This window comes from Chiloscyllium plagiosum, chromosome 29 (assembly GCF_004010195.1).
Source record: "Chiloscyllium plagiosum isolate BGI_BamShark_2017 chromosome 29, ASM401019v2, whole genome shotgun sequence".
Classification (NCBI taxonomy): Eukaryota; Metazoa; Chordata; class Chondrichthyes; order Orectolobiformes; family Hemiscylliidae; genus Chiloscyllium; species Chiloscyllium plagiosum.
Genome location: NC_057738.1, coordinates 4,834,643 through 4,853,117, shown reverse-complemented (window position 1 = coordinate 4,853,117; position 18,475 = coordinate 4,834,643). Strand labels below are relative to the sequence as shown.

At 41.7% G+C, this 18,475-nt stretch overlaps 1 protein-coding gene across 1 annotated transcript in view; it reads left to right on the top strand.

Moving 5' to 3' along the window:
* LOC122564340 (GMP reductase 1) overlaps window positions 1–18,475 on the top strand; it is a 112,030-nt gene that overhangs the window by 47,757 nt on the left and 45,798 nt on the right. The window contains exons 3-6 of the mRNA XM_043719073.1: window positions 6,946–7,029; window positions 7,667–7,840; window positions 9,362–9,443; window positions 12,249–12,355. Of these exons, the coding sequence (XP_043575008.1) occupies window positions 6,946–7,029; window positions 7,667–7,840; window positions 9,362–9,443; window positions 12,249–12,355 (447 nt within the window). The remainder of the gene's footprint in view (window positions 1–6,945; window positions 7,030–7,666; window positions 7,841–9,361; window positions 9,444–12,248; window positions 12,356–18,475) is intronic.

Here is an 18,475-nt window from a genome sequence, read left to right as displayed (position 1 = left end):
AGGCGCGACGCGGTTCGACCATGTTCCAGACAGTGATCAGGTCCTGGTACAAGACAGGCAGCGTTTTGAGGGCGACCTGCAAACCGTCACGGTCGACGAACAGGAGCTGCGTGTCGTAGTTGAGGTTACGCACCTGGCGGAAAAAATACGTCGCCAGGGCGCACCATCTAGGAGGAGGCTCGACGTAAAGGTATCGCTGCAAGGTCTGAAGGCGGAACGTCGCGGCCTGGGTGCGGGCGCACACCAGCGACTGACCGCCCTCCTCAATAGGGAGACTCAGAGCCTGCGCGGCGACCCAGTGCATCTTTTTGTCCCAGAAGAAATCGACCAACGTTCTCTGGATGACAGCGACAAAGCCAGGAGGAGGGACCAAAGTGACCAGCTGGTACCACAGCATGGCGGCCACCAGCTGGTTTATGACCAGCACTCGACTCCTGTAAGATAGCACTCGGAGCAGTCCTGTCCAGCGGCCTAGGCGAGCCGAGACTTTGGCCTCCAGCTCCTGCCAGTTGGCTGGCCAGGGGTGTTTACTGATGATTGCACAATGATGATCTCTATTTGCAATTACTCCAATAATGAAGCAACTCATATCAAGCTACAGCAAGACTTGGGCAATATCCAGGCTTGAGTTGAAAAATAACTGGTTATGTGCATATCACATACCACATGAATGCCAGCTAATGTTAATCTCCAACAAGAAAAAAAAGAAAAGAATAAAAGATTTACAGGAATGATACCAGTAATATCTGTGTTGACATATTGGGAAAGAATTGAGAGGCTGGATCTCTTTACTGTTGAAAAACAAAGGTGGCTGTGCATTAGAAGTCTTTAAAAGTATGAATATTTTGATAAAGTAGATGTAGAGAGCAGATGTTTCTGTTTGTGGGGAAGAGCATAACTGGAGGTTATCAATATAAGATAGTCACCAAAAAATCTAAAAATGAGTTCAGAGCAAGTTCTTTGTGCAAGAGTGATGAGAATGTAGAATTTACCACCACAGGAAGTGGTTAAAGTGAATAGTTTTGATGTGTTTAAGGAGAAAATAGATAAATATTTGAGAGAAGGGAATAGAAAATCAACAATATTAAATTTATTGGAAGAGAGCCTTGGGTGACTCTTGGGTGACAGGTTTGTTATATGAGGAGAAAGTGAGGACTGCAGATGCTGGAGATCAGAGTCAAAATGTGATGAGAATCCTGATGAAGAACTTATGCTTGAAACTTTGACACTCCTGCTCCTCGGATGCTGCCTGACCGGCTGTGTTTTTCTGGCACCACACTTTGAGGTTTGTTATATGAGGAGATTAAGTTAACTGGTCTTGTATTCACTGGTGTTTTGAAGAATGAGAGAGGATTTCACTGAAACATAGAATTCAGTCAAGGCTGGACACACTAGAACACCTGACTTGTGTGAGGTGTTTGGAGGTGGTTGCAGAATGAAGGGTCATGGTCTCGGGATATCGGATAGGCCTTTACTGACCAAGGTGAGGTAAGATTTCTTCTCCCAAAGGATGTTGAATTTGTGGCAATCTCAACAATAGAAGGCTGTGGCAGCATGTCACTGAATATGGTTAAGGAAGAAATAAATATATTTCTAGAAATTAAAGGCAACAAGGAATAGGAGAGGAAGCAGGAATGTGGCGTTAATGTAGAGATAAAGGATCAACCATAATCATGTTGAATAATAAAGCAGGGACAATGGGCTGAATGGCCATTCCTCCTATTTTCTATGTTTCTATGAGAATCATGAGGAAGCTGGAGTGACACATGAACTAGTTAGTGTGAATTGGTCTGGTTCTGCGTTTTTATAACCCATGTAATCCTAGTTAATCATCTCCTCAATGTCCTTCATTCACAACACCCAGGCCCTTCACCATAAATAGTATGAAAACATAATTTAATATAACATTAATTACATGCTCCTTGCAGACACAATCAGCTGATTAGGAACTAATTATAATCACCACCAGCACCTACCCTGCCCTCATTTGAATGATTTGGAGATGCCAGTGTTGGACTGGGGTGTACAAAGTTAAAAATCACACAACACCAGGTTATAGTCCAATTAAACCTGTTGGACTATAACGTGGTGTTGTGATTTTTAACCTCATTAGAATACCAGAGACTTTGATTCTCATACTATACTAGACTAGAATAATCTATATCGTGTAGAAGGTATTACACTGCAGCTGATTCCAACTTTTCAGTGCTGAATATTATGCATTAGAACATAGAACATAGAAAAGTACACCACAGAACAGGCCCTTCGGCCCATGAAGTTGTGCCAAGGATTATTCCTAATCTAAAATAAAATAACCTAACCTATGCCCCCCTCAATTCACTGCTATCCATGTGTATGTCCAGCAGTTGCTTAAATGTCCCTAATGATTGCTTCCACCACCACCGCTGGCAACGCATTCCATGCATTCACAACTCTCTGCGTAAAGAACCTACCTCTGACATCTCCGCTATACCTTCCTCCTAATATCTTAAAACTATGACCCCACGTGGCAGTCAGTCCTGCCCTGGGGAAAAGTCTCTGGCTATTCACTCTATCCACGCCTCTCATTACCTTGTATACCTTGATCAGGTCACCCCTCTTCCTCCTCCTCTCCAGAGAGAAAAGTCCGAGCTTAGCCAACCTCTCTTTGTAAGACAGGCCCTCCAGTCCAGGCAGAATCCTGGTAAACCTTCTTTGCATCCTCTCCAAAGCCTCTGTATCTTTTCTATAATAGGGCGATCAGAACTGGACACAATATTCCAAGTGTGGTCTCACCAGGAACTTGTAGAGCTGCAGCAAGACCTCGCGGCTCTTAAACTCGATCCCCCGTTAATGAAAGCCAAAACACCATATGCTTTCTTAACAACCTTATGCACTTGGGTGGCAACTTTGAGGGATCTATGTACTTGAACACCAAGATCCCTCTGTTCCTCCACACTGCCAAGAATCCTGTCTTTAATCCTATATTCAGCATTCAAGTTCAACCTTCCAAAATGCAACACTTCGCATTTAACAGGTTGAACTCCATCTGCTATTTCTCAGCCCAGCTCTGCATCCTGTCTATGTCGCGTTGCAGCCTGCAATAGCCCTCGATACTATTAACGGCACCTCCAACCTTTGTGTCATCGACAAATTTACTAATCCACCCCTCAACCTCCTCATCCAAGTTATTTATAAAAAATACAAAGAGCAGAGGCCCAAGAACAGAGCCCTGCGGGACTCCACTCACCACTGACCTCCAGGCAGAATGCTTTCCATCTACAACCACACACTGCCTTCTGTCAGCCAACCAATTCTGAATTCAGATAGGTAAATCTCCCTGTATCCCATACCTCCTGACTTTATGAATGAGCCTACCATGGGGAACCTTATCAAATGCCTTGCTGAAGTCCATACACTACATCCACTGCTCGACCTTCATCGACCTGTCTTGTCACCTCCTTAAAGAACTCAATAAGAATTGTGGGGCATGATCTGCCCCTCACAAAGCTATGCTGACTGCCTTTAATCACTCTATGCTTTTCCAAATAGTCATAAATCCTATCCCTCAGAATTCTTTCCAAAACCTTGCTGACCACGGACGTAAGACTGACTGGCCTGTAATTGCCAGGGATTTCCCTATTCCCCCTCTTGAAAAGAGGAACAACATTTGCTTCCCTCCAGTCCTCCAGTATGACTCCCGTGGAGAATGAGGAAGCAAAGATCTTCGCCAGCAGCTCAGCAACCTCCTTTCTTGCTTCCCGGAGCAACCTAGGATAAATCTGGTCTGGTCGTGGAGACTTATCAATCTTAATGTTTGCCAAAATCTCTAGCACATCAACTTCAACTTCATCAATCTTGATCTGTTCAAGCCTGTTTCCCAGCTCCTCAAAGTTCTCATTCACAACAAGGTCCCTTTCTTTTGTGAAGTTAAAAACTCATTTAGGGTTTCCCCGATGTGCTCTGACTCCATGCACAAGTTCCCTACGCTATCCCTGACCGGCTCTACCTTCTTCCTGAACGTTCTCTTATTCCTCACTTATGAGTAAAATGCCTTCCTCGCAAGCCTTTTTCATGTCCCCTCCTGGCTCTCCTCAGTCCATTTCTGAGCTCCTTTAATATTGAAGAAAGCATGTAAGCACAGTCTTTCATAATTCACAGCATTCCTTCAAAAATATTTTCAAAATGTTTATTTTTGATTGCAATCCTTCACGTGCTTGCTTTACTTCTATGGAATGAGGCTGTAATAACTGGCTTGATCTTTGTATTTTATTCCAAAAATCACTGGAGTCTGGGAAATTCCCAGATGATTGGGAAATCGCAGTTGTAACCCCTTTATTCAAGAAAGGATCAAGACAAAAGATGGAAAATTATAGGTTGATTAGTCTAACCTTGGTTGTAGGTAAAATCCTAGAATCCATCGTTAAGGATGAGATTTTTAAATTCTTGGAAGTGCAAGGTCGGATTAGAACAAGTCAGCATGGATTTAATAAGGGGAGGTAGTGCCTGACAAACCTGTTAGAATTCTTTGAAGACGTAACAAGTAGGTTAGACCAGGGAAACCCAGTGAATGTTATCTACCTAGATTTCCAAAAGGCCTTTGATAAGGTGCCTATTGGGAGGCTGCTGAGTATGGTGTTTGAGGTGAGCTACTGGTATGGATTGAGGAAGTTGGGATAAACGATTCTTCTTTGAAATGGCAGCTAGTGACAAGTGGTGACCCGCAGGGTTCAGTGTTGGGACCGCAGCTGTTCACTTCATATATTAATGATCTGGATGAAGGGACTGGGGGCATTCTGGCGAAATTCGCCGATGATACGAAGTTAGGTGGACAGGCAGGTAGTTCTGAGGAGGTGGGAAGGCTGCAGAAAGATTTAGACAGTTTGCGAGAATGGTCCAAGAAATGGCTGATGAAATTCAATGAGAGCAAATGTGAAGTCTTGCACTTTGGGGAAAAAAGAATTGAGGCATGGACTATTTTTTAAACGATGAGAAAATTCATAAAGCCAAAGTACAAAGGGATCTGGGAGTGCTAGTCCAGGATTTTCTAAAGGTTGACTTGCAGGTTGAGTCTGTGGTTAAGAAAGCAAATGTAATGTTATCATTTATCTCTGAGGGTTGGAATGTAAAAGCAGCAATATGCTACTGAGACTTTATAAAGCTCTATAGTTAGCGCCCACTTAGAATACTGTGTCCAATTCTGGGCTCCACACCTCAGGAAGGATATACTAGCACTGGAACATGTCCAGTGGAGATTCACAGTGATGATCCCCGGAATAGTAGGCCAGACATACGATGAATGGCTGAGGATCCCTGGATTGCATTCATTAGAGTTTAGAAGGTTGAGGGGAAATCTAATAGAAACTTACAAGATAATGCGTGGCTTAGAAAGGGTGGATGATGAATTCTTGGCAGTGTGGAGGAACAGAGGGACCTTGGTGTTCAAGTACATAGATCCCTCAAAGTTGCCACCCAAGTGGATAGGGTTGTTAAGAAAGCATATGGTGTTTTGACTTTCATTAACGAGGGATCGAGTTTAAGAGCTGCGAGGTTTTGCTGCAGCTCTACAAGTCCCTGGTGAGACCACACTTGGAATATTGTGTCCAGTTGATCGCCCTATTATAGGAAAGATACGGAGGCTTTGGAGAGGATGCAAAGAAGGTTTACCAGGATGCCTGACCTGCTGCGCTTTTCCAGCAACACATTTTCAGCTCTGATCTCCAGCGTCTGCAGTCCTTACCAGGATGCTACCCAGACTGGAGGGCTTCTCTTATGAAGAGAGGTTGACTAAGCTTAGACTTTCTGGAGAGAAGGAGGAAGAAAGGTGACCTAATCGAGGTATACAAGGTAATGTGAGGCATGGATAGAGTCAATAGCCAGAGACTCTTCCCCAGGGCAGGACTGACTGGCATGAGGGGTCATAGTTTTTAGGAGGAAGGTATAGAGGAGATGTCAGAGGTAGGTTCTTTACGCAGAGAGTTGTGAGTGTTTGGAATGCGTTGCCAGCAGTGGTGGTGGAAGCAGAGTCTCTGGGGACATTTAAGCAACTGCTGGACAGGCACATGGATAGCCTGAATTGAGGGATGTGTAGTTTAGGTTATTTTTTAGATTAGGAATAATCCTTGGCACAACATCGTGGGCTGAAGGGCCTGTTCTGTGCTGTACTTTTCTATGTTACATACCACAGTATTCCTAGCCTCTGACCTGCTGTTATAGGCACGGCATTTATGTGGTGAGTTTAGTTGAGTTTCTGGTCAATAATAACCTAATGACAGTAGCAGATTCAGTGATGGTAACACCATTGAATATAAAGGGGCGGTGGTTAGATAATCTTTTATTGTCATAGCTTGACTTCAGTGTAGCACGAATGTTATTTGCCTCTTGTCAGCCCAAGCCTGGATATTGTCCAGATTTCATTGCATTTTGACATTGACTGCTTCAGTGCCTGATGAGTTGTGAATGGTGCTGAACATTGTGCAATCATCAGCGAACATTCCCACTTCTGGTCTTATGATGGATGGAATGTCATTGATGAAGCAGCTGAAGATGGTCAGGCCGAGGACAATACCCTGAGGAACAACTCCAGAGATGTCCTGGAGCTGAGATGACTGACCTCTAACAATCATCACCATCTTCTACGTATCAGGTATGACTCTAACCACAGGACAGTAAGCCTCCGCCCTGCCCACACCCCAAACCCCGGATTTCCATTGATGCCAATTTATCAGCTCTCCTTGATGCCAAACCTGGTCAAATGCAGCCTTGATGTCAAGGGTTGTCAATCTCGCACACCTGAGTGTTGAAACAACTTACGTCAGTGAAAATGGCTCAATAATAGCAAGGCAGTGATCCCAGTGCTGTATACATTGGAGGCACCATTTGTTTTTCCAGAATACTAGATCCACTGATTTCTCTTGATTTGTGTACAATCCATTTTCTGAAACACTATCCTGGTTTATTTTGTAGTTTGCGATGTTTACTGCCATTCATAAACATTACACTCTAGAAGATTGGGAGAAGTTTGCAGCATCGCATCCAGAATGTCTTGAGGTATTTAAAAACTTTTTTTTGAGAAAATTTGTACTCTGATCAAACTCTATCTGCTCTGCTGTGCTCTGCTATTTGTGTTTTGAGTTAAGTCCTTAGTAGGGTGCTTTGTAAATTTCACTTGCACTCTTTTGATGATTTGGGTTTGGGTGGGGGTTAAAGGGAAGATAATTCTCCCCTCAGTAGGGGATGAATGCTGCTAAAACGTAATCTTAGTCCTCAGAGTGGATGGAATGGAAAGCCAGACTTGCTCTTGTGAGTATTGAGGTTCAGTTTCATGTCAGAACCTACTCCAGATTATAGTTGGACCTTACATTTCTGCTTTCTAATGCCTGAGCGACACATGACCATAAACGTTACAAATGTGTCTTTTGACACAAATTGTTCCTATCAGCTGGGTTTGCGTAATTAGTACTTGATATGGAGGTCAGTGAGACCCGAAAAGATTGAAAAGGAACAGAAAAATATTTGAAGCCTGCTGACCTTGAAACCTAAATTCTTGAAATGCATTTCCAATGGAAAGAATTCCAGGCCACCTGTGAATTTGTTAGGATAATCACAATGCCCTTTTAACTTTGAGTGCAGCAGTTTTAAGCAGCAGCCAGATGAATCATTCATTCTCTTTCTTTCTGTCCTTCAGCATGTAGCTGTTAGCTCAGGCACTGGTCAGAAAGACTTGGACAAGCTTTACACAATTGTGGAAACAATCCCAGCCATCAAATTCATCTGTCTGGATGTTGCAAATGGTTACTCAGAGTACTTTGTCGAATCAGTTAAAACTGTCCGTGCTAAGTTTCCGAAACACACAATTATGGTGAGTATCACATCTACACAAAACAACTGGTGAAACATCTTCTCGCGTATTAAATTATTGTGGTAGACAGTCACTGGGTGATCCAACATTGCATGCGTGAATGTGATTCCGTTGTCTTCCCCAACACATTTCCAATTCAGTCAAGTTGAAAAGCTGGAAAATCCTTTGTGGTCGACAGTGGTTGCCAAAAGGAAGGCGGGTAGACTGCACTGAAGGATTGATGAAATTCAAGACCGCTGACCTGGTACAGGTCATGTTATTCAGTTTGATATTTCTGAAACTGTAGCACATATTTCCAGATAATGAGGATTAACAAGGCATTTATCAACAAGGTCATATGGCAAAAGTAAAGAAAGCTAACCAGCTATAATTATAACAGAAACAAAGCACTGCAGAAGCTGGGGATCAGAAATAAACCAAAGTGTTGGAGAATTTTGCCAGTCATCACCTCCAGTGAGAACATGGATCAGAGTATCTTGTGGATAATTGAGTTACAATTAGAATCCCTATAGTACAGAAACAGGCCATTTGATCCAACAAGTCCACACTGACACTCTGAAGTGTTCTCAGACCCATTCCCCTACACCAATTACTCTAGACTTCCCTTAACTAACGCACCTAGCCTACATATCCCTGAACACTATGGGTAATTTAGTATGGCCACCTAACCTGCACATCTCTGTATAGTGGGAGAAAACCAGAGCACCCAGTGGAAAACCATGCAGACACGGGGAGAATGTGCAAACTGCACACAGACAGTTGCTCGAGGTTGAAATTGAACCAGGTCCCTGTCACTCTGACGCAGCAGTACAAACCATTGAGCCACTGTGCTGCCCCAAACAAAGGCGGGAGCGGTTATGAAATGCTCCTGATGAGTTATTTATGGGCTTTGTTTAAATGAGTAGATAATGAGGGCATGTTATTAGGCTGGGGGCAGCAATCAGTGTCTGAGCAAGAGACTGGCCTTCCTGCCCTTGCTTACACTCAATTTGTCTTCTTTCCCAACCATCCCCAAATTTCAATTATGCACTTAAGACTTGAGTCCTCAATAATCATGGAAAACTGGAGGGAGGGTTGACCTTCCAGCAGCAGTCAAAATCTCTGCATTACTGTGGCTGAGCAGAAAAAACTACTGCCTTTGGCTCACGAGGTGGGGCTTCCACACATGGGATCTACATTCCAGGGGATGGTCTCTTAGTGGCTATGCCATTGCCTGATTGACATGTGATTCAACAGGCCATCATGAGAAGAGGCAGTGTGGGAGTTCAGCTGATAGATTAGACCCCCTACATGTTAAGGTTCTGATGGCTGTTAAAATAAAATGATGGTTCAACTGTCAATGGTTGATGAGTTAAGTGGTGAATCAGCTTACCATTTTCTGATAGATTTTCCTTGTGTAATTTTGCTGACAGTCATTTTCTTTGCACACAAAGACGTGCTTTTTAAATATAATATGGCTGCTTTTCTACTTTTGTGTCCTTATTTCATTTGTTTGGTCATTTTTGTCTTTTGAAACTAAAGGCTGGTAATGTGGTGACCGGGGAGATGGTGGAAGAGCTTATTTTATCAGGAGCTGATATCATCAAAGTGGGCATCGGACCAGGTAAATGAATAAAGTAATAGGTAATGAGGGAATAAAATACTGTGAAGTGTTACTTGGGCCGGTTTCCATTTAGAGTCGTAGTCATACAGCATGGAAACAGACCCTTCGGTCCAACTCGTCCTTGCCAACCAGATATCCTCAACTGACCTCGTCCCCATTTGCTAACATTTGGCCCATATCGCCCTCAATCCTTTCTATTCATATACCCATCGAGATGCCCTTTAAATGTTGCAGTTTTACCAGCCTCCATCACTTCCTCTGGGAACTCATTCTATAGACTTAACACTGGAAAAGTTGCTCCTAGGTCCCTTTTAAATCTTCCCCTCTCACCCTAAACCTATGCCCTCTAGTTTTGGACTTTGCCACCCTGGGGGAAGACCTGGCTATTCACCCTATCCATGCCCCTCATGATTTTATAAACCTTTTTAAGGTCACTCCTCAGCCTCTGACGTTCTAGAGAAGATAGCCCCAGCCTATGTAGCCTCTCCCTATAGCTGAAACCCTCCAACCCTGGCAATGTTCTTATCAAAATTTAGGGTGTAGGTTTGCTCGCTGAGCTGTAGGTTTGATATGCAGACGTTTCATTACCTGGCTAGGTAACATCATCAGCGGCGACCTCCTAGTGAAGCGAATTCCTATCAAAATTTCTGAACCCTTTCAAGTTTCACAACATCCTTCCTATAGCAAGGAGACCAGAATTGCACACAGTATTCCAGAAGTGACCTAACCAATGTCCTGTACAGGTGCAACATAACCTCCCAACTTCTATATTCAATGCACTGACCAATAAAGGAAAGAATACCAAACTCCTCCTTCACTATTCCTGTCTACCTGTGACTCCTTTTATAAGGAACTATGAACCTGCACTCCAAGGTCTCTTTGTTCAGCAACATTCCATTTGTAAGCATTCACTGAAAAATGCGGGGTTTTTTTATTTTTATTTTTTGACATTCTTTGACGAATGACATAACCTTGATTAGTACAGTATCTGGTCAGTAGTCTGGACCAGCAACATGAAGCAAGTTTGAAACATGTACAACATTGTATAAAGTTGTACAACATTGTACAACATTTTCTATAAAAGTCACTTAAAGTGCTTTTGTGTGCATTTTTGTGTCAATGTATTAAGTGTTGTACAGACAGAGCTGCATAGACCAGCTTGATCACTAATCCTTTGGTGGTGTTTAACCTTCACAGCTAGAGACAAATATAGTCCCTGAGCCCTGACCATCAGGCACTCAAATCCAGATAATTCAATCACATTTATGTATGTATTTTTTATTTGCTCTTTGTGTTGTAATATTGTTAATTGGATAATCTGAAGTCAGAACACCAGATCTATTGGCAACAGTGGGTGGAGACATAGACATTTATTAGCAGAATGAATTTAAATATGTGGTTGAGACTTTCTTTCGGATAATGTCGGAAGTCACACAACCCCAAATTGTAGTCCAACAGGTTTGTTTGAAATCACAAGCTTTCAGAGTACCACTCCTTCGTGTGGTGAAGTCACAAAGTCTTTCATGTAACTTATCTTTATACAATTAACTTTTTAAAAATATGGGATATTAACACCCCCCCCCCCCCCATTATCACTACTGTACAAGTGGTGCACGTGTCTCTCATTTCCCTGTAACTTTGTTGAGAGAGCTGAAGAGAGGGTTTGAGAAGAGACTGGCAGGTGTCATAACAGAGAATCCAAAAGTCTTCGGTAAGAAGTAATAGTATGTAGTATGGAGGGTCAGGGCTGATTTTGAGAGATTGCAAAAATGATTTACAAGAATGGTTCCAGATTAAAAAAACTTCAGTTATGTGGATAGATTAGAGGAGTTGGAGATTCGTGCCTTTTAAAAGAAATTAGGTATGTACTTGAAGTGAAAACATTCTCAGGTGTAGGCTATCGGGAAAGGCTAGACAGGTAGGACAAACTGAGTTGTTCTTGCAGAGAGCCGTTTTGGCTTCCCTTTGTGCTGAGGGCATTCTAGTTATACTGTCCTGCTCTTTATGCTTGAATAATACTCCAATATTGTGATTCACTGACTCCTGTCAAATTCAGCTTTTTTCTTTGGAGTACTTTCTTTTGAGAAATCAAGACAGTTGCAAGGTCAAGCCACACTCCAGGACTAGAAATATAAACTTCCCTTATCACCCTTAATGGGCGGCATGGTGGCACAGTGGTTAGCACTGCTGCCTTACAGCGCCAGAGATCTGGGTTCAATTCTCGCCTTAGGCACCTGTCTGCGTGGAATTTGCACGTTCTCCCCATGTCTGCGTGATTTTCCTCTGGGTGCTCCGGTTTTCTCCCACTGTCCAAAAATGTGCAGGTTAGGCGAATTGGCCATGCTAAATTGCCCGTAGTGTTAGGTGAAGGGGTAAATGTAAGGGAATGAGTCTGGGTGTGTTGCTGTTCGGAGGGTTGGTATGGACTTGTTGGGCCAAAGGGCCTGTTTCCACGCTGTAGGTAATCTAATCTAATCACCCACCCCCTGCCCCCGAAAGTGTACCTTTTGTAAATCAAAGCCCTCTTGCCAACTGAAATAGATTTGAAAAGCCCATTGCAGTACACACAGCATGTGTGGATAATTCTCAATGTCTTCCCTCAACCAGAATGACAAAAATAATTAATTGGCCTACGTTTACTTGTCATTGTAGGGATCTTATGCGCAATTGGCCCCCATCATTTTCCATTCAACATCAGTGACAACAAATTATCAATTATTTTGCGAATTCATGGAACTATCATTAAAAGACATAAAGGCATGTTTTTATTATTTGTTGGTGTAAACTATTTTAAAATCTTTCTAGGTTCTGTGTGCACGACTCGGATTAAAACAGGAGTTGGTTACCCTCAGCTGAGTGCAGTTATCGAATGTGCCGACTCTGCCCATGGCCTTAAAGGACACATCATCTCTGTGAGTGACACACTTAATATCAGTTAAACCAGTTAGCTTTAGGGAATGGACTTGATAAATTAATAGAACTTTATTTGGTTGGATATCTTGTATTCAAGAGGGGTGTTTTGGGAATATATTCAAATATACAAAAATGGACTACAGTGTTTAAGAGGGTGGCTCCCCATCACCTCCTTAAGGACAATTAAGGATGGTCATTAAATGTTGGCCTCGCCAGTGACACATGCATTTTGTAAATAAAGACATTTTAAAAACCATAGTTTGATCATTTAGGTGGTTTAAGAGCGATCTGTTTATTTCACTTGTTTATGGTAATTTTGCATAAGTTTACTGTCATTTCCTGTAAATGCATTGCTTTTTGTTTGATTCATTGATAATGCCTACATTACACCCTCTAATCAGAGTGGCTGTGATGATTAAACTATAGACTGGAATGCATTATGTTAACAATGAGGTAACTATTAAGATGAAAGTTACTTAGACCCATTGTAATCAAAATTATATTAAGGCCTGTAATAGGAAAGCATGTGCAGCTTGTCATTATCCAAACCTCAATATAGTCCAGAAAAGATACATGATGCAGAATAATGTAACATAAGGAAACTTACGTTAGTGTGTTGAGTTAATTACCACATAAAACTTTGTAAAGATTCTTCTGGAGCCTGAGCTGTCTGTCACTGCCTTGAAGTACAGAGAATTTTGAAAATTATCGTCCAAGTGTCTGGTATTTCTTCTCTTGGGATAAGTGTTGAGGAGCTCTCAATCAGGGAATGCAAAGATAAAAGGGCTAACTATATAAATTAACATCCATTAAAGTTAATAGATGGAAAATAATCCAATCTGCATGTACCAAAGTACATTCCCACAAAAAGGCAAGGTAATAAAGCCAGAGTTCTCTGGATGCCAAAAGAGATGGAGAGTAATAAAAGCAAAAGCTGGAGAAATTCAGCTGGGAGCATTGTGGAGAGAAGCAGAGCTAATATTTCAAGTCCAGTTCTGTTCTGTAACTATTCTGAAGTTCTAAAGAAGTGTCTTTGGACTTGATGCTGCAAGACCTGCTGAGTTTTTCCAGCATTTTGTATTTTTATTTTAGATTTCCAGCATCTGAAGCATTTTGTTTGTACTTTAGGTGGAGAGTAAGGTGAGGCAGCGAAAGATGGTAATACAAGTGGGAACCAGACTGAATATAGGAAGTGAGAAAAACAAACAGAAAATATAAAAAGAGTCTAAACAACAGAAAATACATAAAATACATATCTCCTCTATGAAGATTGGGGTTGATTTGAGCTTAAAGGGGATTTATGCACAGAGGCAGTGGGCATAATTGATAGGATAAATGAGTACTTTGCAGCTGTCTTCACCAAATGGTATGATCCAAGCTGATAATGATACAGGAAAAGTCAGATCACAGAGTGAAACTATAGACGATGAGTTTTATTTTTCTTTTCAATTACTCCAGAGGTCAGTTATTGAACATATTCACAAAGAGGTTGCTAAGGTACTTTTAACCAAAGAATAAAGAAGTTTTTTAATCAAAAGAAAACCATAAACTATGTTACACTTTACACAAATTGTTTGAAACAATCTTATTCCAAATATCCAAAAGAAAGATGCAATACTTTTAACTCAATAACAACCTTACAGATATTCAAACGTCCGTGAACAGTAACCTTCGCTCCATGCTAAAATTCCTTGCTCAACTGGCATGATTGTAACTAGTTTCTGGAGCTTTCTTCCTACTAAATTCTAAACACTTTCAGAACAAACATATGAGTCATCCATAAACTCAGCTTTCAACAATTTTCTGACCAGTCTTCTAAAAAGACCGGTCTTCACTCTTTACTACCCATAGACATTGAAACTCACTGACTATCCTTTCTGCCTTTGTGCCAATTAGGTACCTACTGGCTACACAACTGAACAATTTTCTTTTTGTTTAAATACATTGAAATGTGAACTGTCAGCTCTAATCCAATGCTGTATTCTTTCATGAAAAATGCATGCAAAAATAACCCCGATACATTCAGGCACCAAAACTGTCAAACTTATAAATTTAAAAATCACACAACATCAGATTATAGCCCAACAGGTTTATTTGGAAGTACTAGCTTTTGGAGCGCTGCTCATTCGTCAGGTAGCTAGTGGGGCAGGATCATAAGACATAGAATTTATAGCACAACATCATAGTGTCATGCAACTGATATGATATATTGAACAAACATAAATTCTGTGTCATATAATCCTGCCCTCCTAGCTACTTGACAAAGGAGCAGCGCTCTGAAAGCTAATACTTCCAAATAAACCTATTGGACTATAACCTGGTGTTGTGTGATTTTTAACTTTGTCCACCCCAGTCCAACATGGCAGCTCCTCATCAAACTTGTAAATGAAATTACAACCAGGGTAAACTTTCTCAGCGCCTGAACATGGGCAGTGGTGTGTCAGTTGGGAAAAATGGTGAGATTGGAGAATGAGATTCTTGACATTGTGAAGAAAATATGACTTTGCACCCAACGTTTGAATGGCATGATGAGAATCTTGCTAGAGAGCAATAAGAGACTTATTTGCATGCATTAACGGCTCATTATTACCTATTCTCACCTTATTCATATTCACCTTACTATTCTCCCACTTGATGAAGAACCAGATTCTGACAATTCCTGACTTTGACTCCAGGTTGTAGTTTGCTCCTCCATTTCTCCATCTTGACCAGCAGTCCCTAGCACCTCGTGGTATGATCCACGGGCAGTGGCCACCATATCCATGGACATTGGCATTCGACACACACCAGCCTCATATCATTACGGCACATCTCCAAATCATTTAAGCTACAGTTCTCAACTCCAAATGCTTTGGAGCATTTTGACATCTTACATTGTGATGCTGCTGCCAGGCTACTTTGTAAACGGGGATTGGAGCAGGGTGGGCTCTTTGCCTGCTCCCTTAGTGCTCACTTACTCTGTGCCTACTTGATGCTCACAGCATCCCTGCCTTTTTGGATGTTGGGGTGCTTCATTTAGAACTTACAAACTCACTGTAATGTTCTACTTTCCAGTTCAAACAAAAATCAAAGCAGCAATAAATCTAATACCATCTCAATGGTATGTCCTAACTCAGCAGCAGGACAGAACCTGCAGAGGCTTAGCACAGTGGTATCTAGTTGCCCTAGAAGCTCTTAACATTGACTGTGGGCCCCATGAGATCTCATGGCACCCCATTCCCTCCCCAGTTATTGCTTCCTCCACAAAGAGGAAAGGTTTCTTCCAATCAATCCTATCTATGCCCTTCATAACTTTGTATACCTTGGTCTGAACCCCAACCCCCACAACCTACTCTGCTCTATGGAAAATGACTGCAGCTTAACTAGTTTGTATTCATAGCTGAATTGTTCTAGCACACATCTTGGTGAATCTCTTCTTGCACCCTCTCTTGTGCAATCTCATCATTTCTGCAGTGTGGCAACCAGAACTGCGCACACACCTCCAACTAGGCAGAAATGGGTACTGTACATGCTGGAGATAAGAGTCAAGATTAGAGTGGTGCTGGAAAATTACAGCAGGTCAGGCAGCATTCGAGGATCAGGAAAAATCAATGTGTTGGGCAAAAGCCCTTCTTTACACTCCTCCAGCTGTTGCCTAAATAACATCTCATACAACTCTATTATCATTTCCCTGCCCTTGCATTCAGTGCCTACACTAGTCAAGTTAGTGCCTTTTTTTATATATAGATATTTTTATTGAAGAAAAAGGAAATTTTTTAAACATTTTTTTACAAACTTACAAAATAACACAAACAAATAAAAACACTAATATACAATTAAATATTAAATAAATAATAACCAAAACCAAAGCATATAATAAAATATCTTACATTACTGAAAAAAAACATAGTAATTAAATAATGAGGTACATGCTCAGAATGAATTAACATCAAGTCATAATAAAACCCGTATTCATATGGGATTCCTCCCCCTGGGGGCCCCCGGACCAGCCAGAACCACTACTACAACTAGATAAAAGCTCTTGACGATATGGCCGAAATATCTGTATATAGTTCAGGAAGGGCTGTCATATTTTATAGAATAATTCAGTTTTTTGGTGCACCATATTTGTAAGGAAGTCAAGGGGAATACATTCCATGATTAACCTGTGCCAATTCGAAAGTCCTGGAGGGCCCTCAGCTACCCAGTTTACTAAGATATTTTTCCTTGCACAAAAGGAGAAATGGAAAATAATTTCCTCCTGTGCATATCCAGGCAGGAAAAGCCCAGGAAGAGATACTGGATCTACTCCAATTTCTGCTCCCAAGATTTCTGTCAGAGCATTTGCTCCTCTGATCCAGTATTTGCGGATCTTATGACATGTCCATAAGCAGTGTGTGAGAGTGTCCACTTCTATTTTACATTTAGGGCACATTGGAGATGCTCCTGCCCTAAATTCTGCCAGTCGTTCCAGTGCTGTTAGAGTCCTACAGAGTATCTTTAATTGAATAGCTTGGGTTCTATTACAAATGGAGATCTTTCTGGCATTTGCCCAGATGCCATCCCACATTTCTGAAGGGATTTCCAACCCCAATTCCTGATTCCATGTTTTAAACAATTGTTCCATTTCTTTCAATACTTTGTTCTATAATGAGTGATAAAGAGTACTGACCGACAGTGGACCCATTGGCCATAACACTCTTCTTTCCCTATCCGATTTATAAGAGCTATCTAATAATGTGGTCTTCTTCTGGATATAATCTCGAATTTGGAAATACCGAAAAAGGTCTCCATAGGCAGTCCAAATTTCTGGTGCAGCTGTTCAAAAGACATCATAAGCTCCCCATCGAACAGATCCCCTCAGCAAGAAATACCCCTGGACCTCCAAGTTTTAAATGTAGTGTCTGTGTGCCCTGGTTGAAAATCCCATTCTCCCACTATAGGAGTATAAGGAGAGTTTTTTTGTGAATTACCCTTGTCTTGCCACATTATCTTCCAAGCTTTAATTGTATTTAATACAATAGGGATTTTACAATGGTCGATAATAACTTTCACCTTATCTAAAAATAAGAGATTAATGAGGGGACACTTTGCTTGAGAAGCCTCGATGTCCAGCCAGATTGATTGCGGGTCACACGAGACCCAGTCGGCTACGTAGCTTAATAGAGAACTCAGTTGGTACTTCCTAAAGTCTGGAAAATCCAGTCCTCTCCTTGCTTGTGGAAGCTGCAGCTTCTTTAATTTAATAAGGGGCTGTCTATGATTCCAAATGAAAGAACCAAGCCAACTGTATAGTTTACACAATGCCGGCCTCGGCAACATCACAGGGAGCATTCTCATAGGGTATAAGAGACGAGGCAAAATATTCATTTTAATTAGAGCTATTCTACGTAGCCACGATATCAGGAGATCCCCCCAATGTTGAAGGTCCTGCCTTATCCTCTCTAATAGGTGCCCAAAATTGGCTTTATACAGCTGACCAAATACTGGGGTGATAAAAATACCTAAATATCAAAAACCCTCCAGAGACCACCGAAAGGGAAAGCAAGACCCGTCCGATAAATTGGACATACTAGCAAAGCCACCCAACGCATGGCCTCCGATTTTGTGAAATTGATTTTGTAACTTGAGAACGCTCTAAATAAATTGATTACTTGGATCAAGCGGGGCACGGATATCAAAGGATTACTTAGAAAATGGAGAACGTTGTCTACGTAAAGGGTAATTTTATGTTTACCCAAACCAACCCTCTGAGCCATTGTATTAGAATCAACCCGTATAGCTTCTGCTAGTGGTTCAATAATTAGCGTGAATAATAATGGTGAGAGAAGACATCCCTGACAACAGTCCCTACCCACACTGAAGCTATCCGAGCCTAAACCATTAGTTCATTGTACAATATTGAGACCCATTTGATCATTAATGTACACTTTAAGCACCAAAGGCCCCAATAGACAATAGGTGCAGGAGTAGGCCATTCTGCCCTTCGAGCCTGCACCACCATTCATTATGATCATGGCTGATCATCCTTAATCAGTATCCTGTTCCTGCCTTATCTCCATAACCCTTGATTCCACTATCCTTGAGAGCTCTACCCAACTCTTTCTTAAATGAACCCAGAGACTGGGCCTCCACTGCCC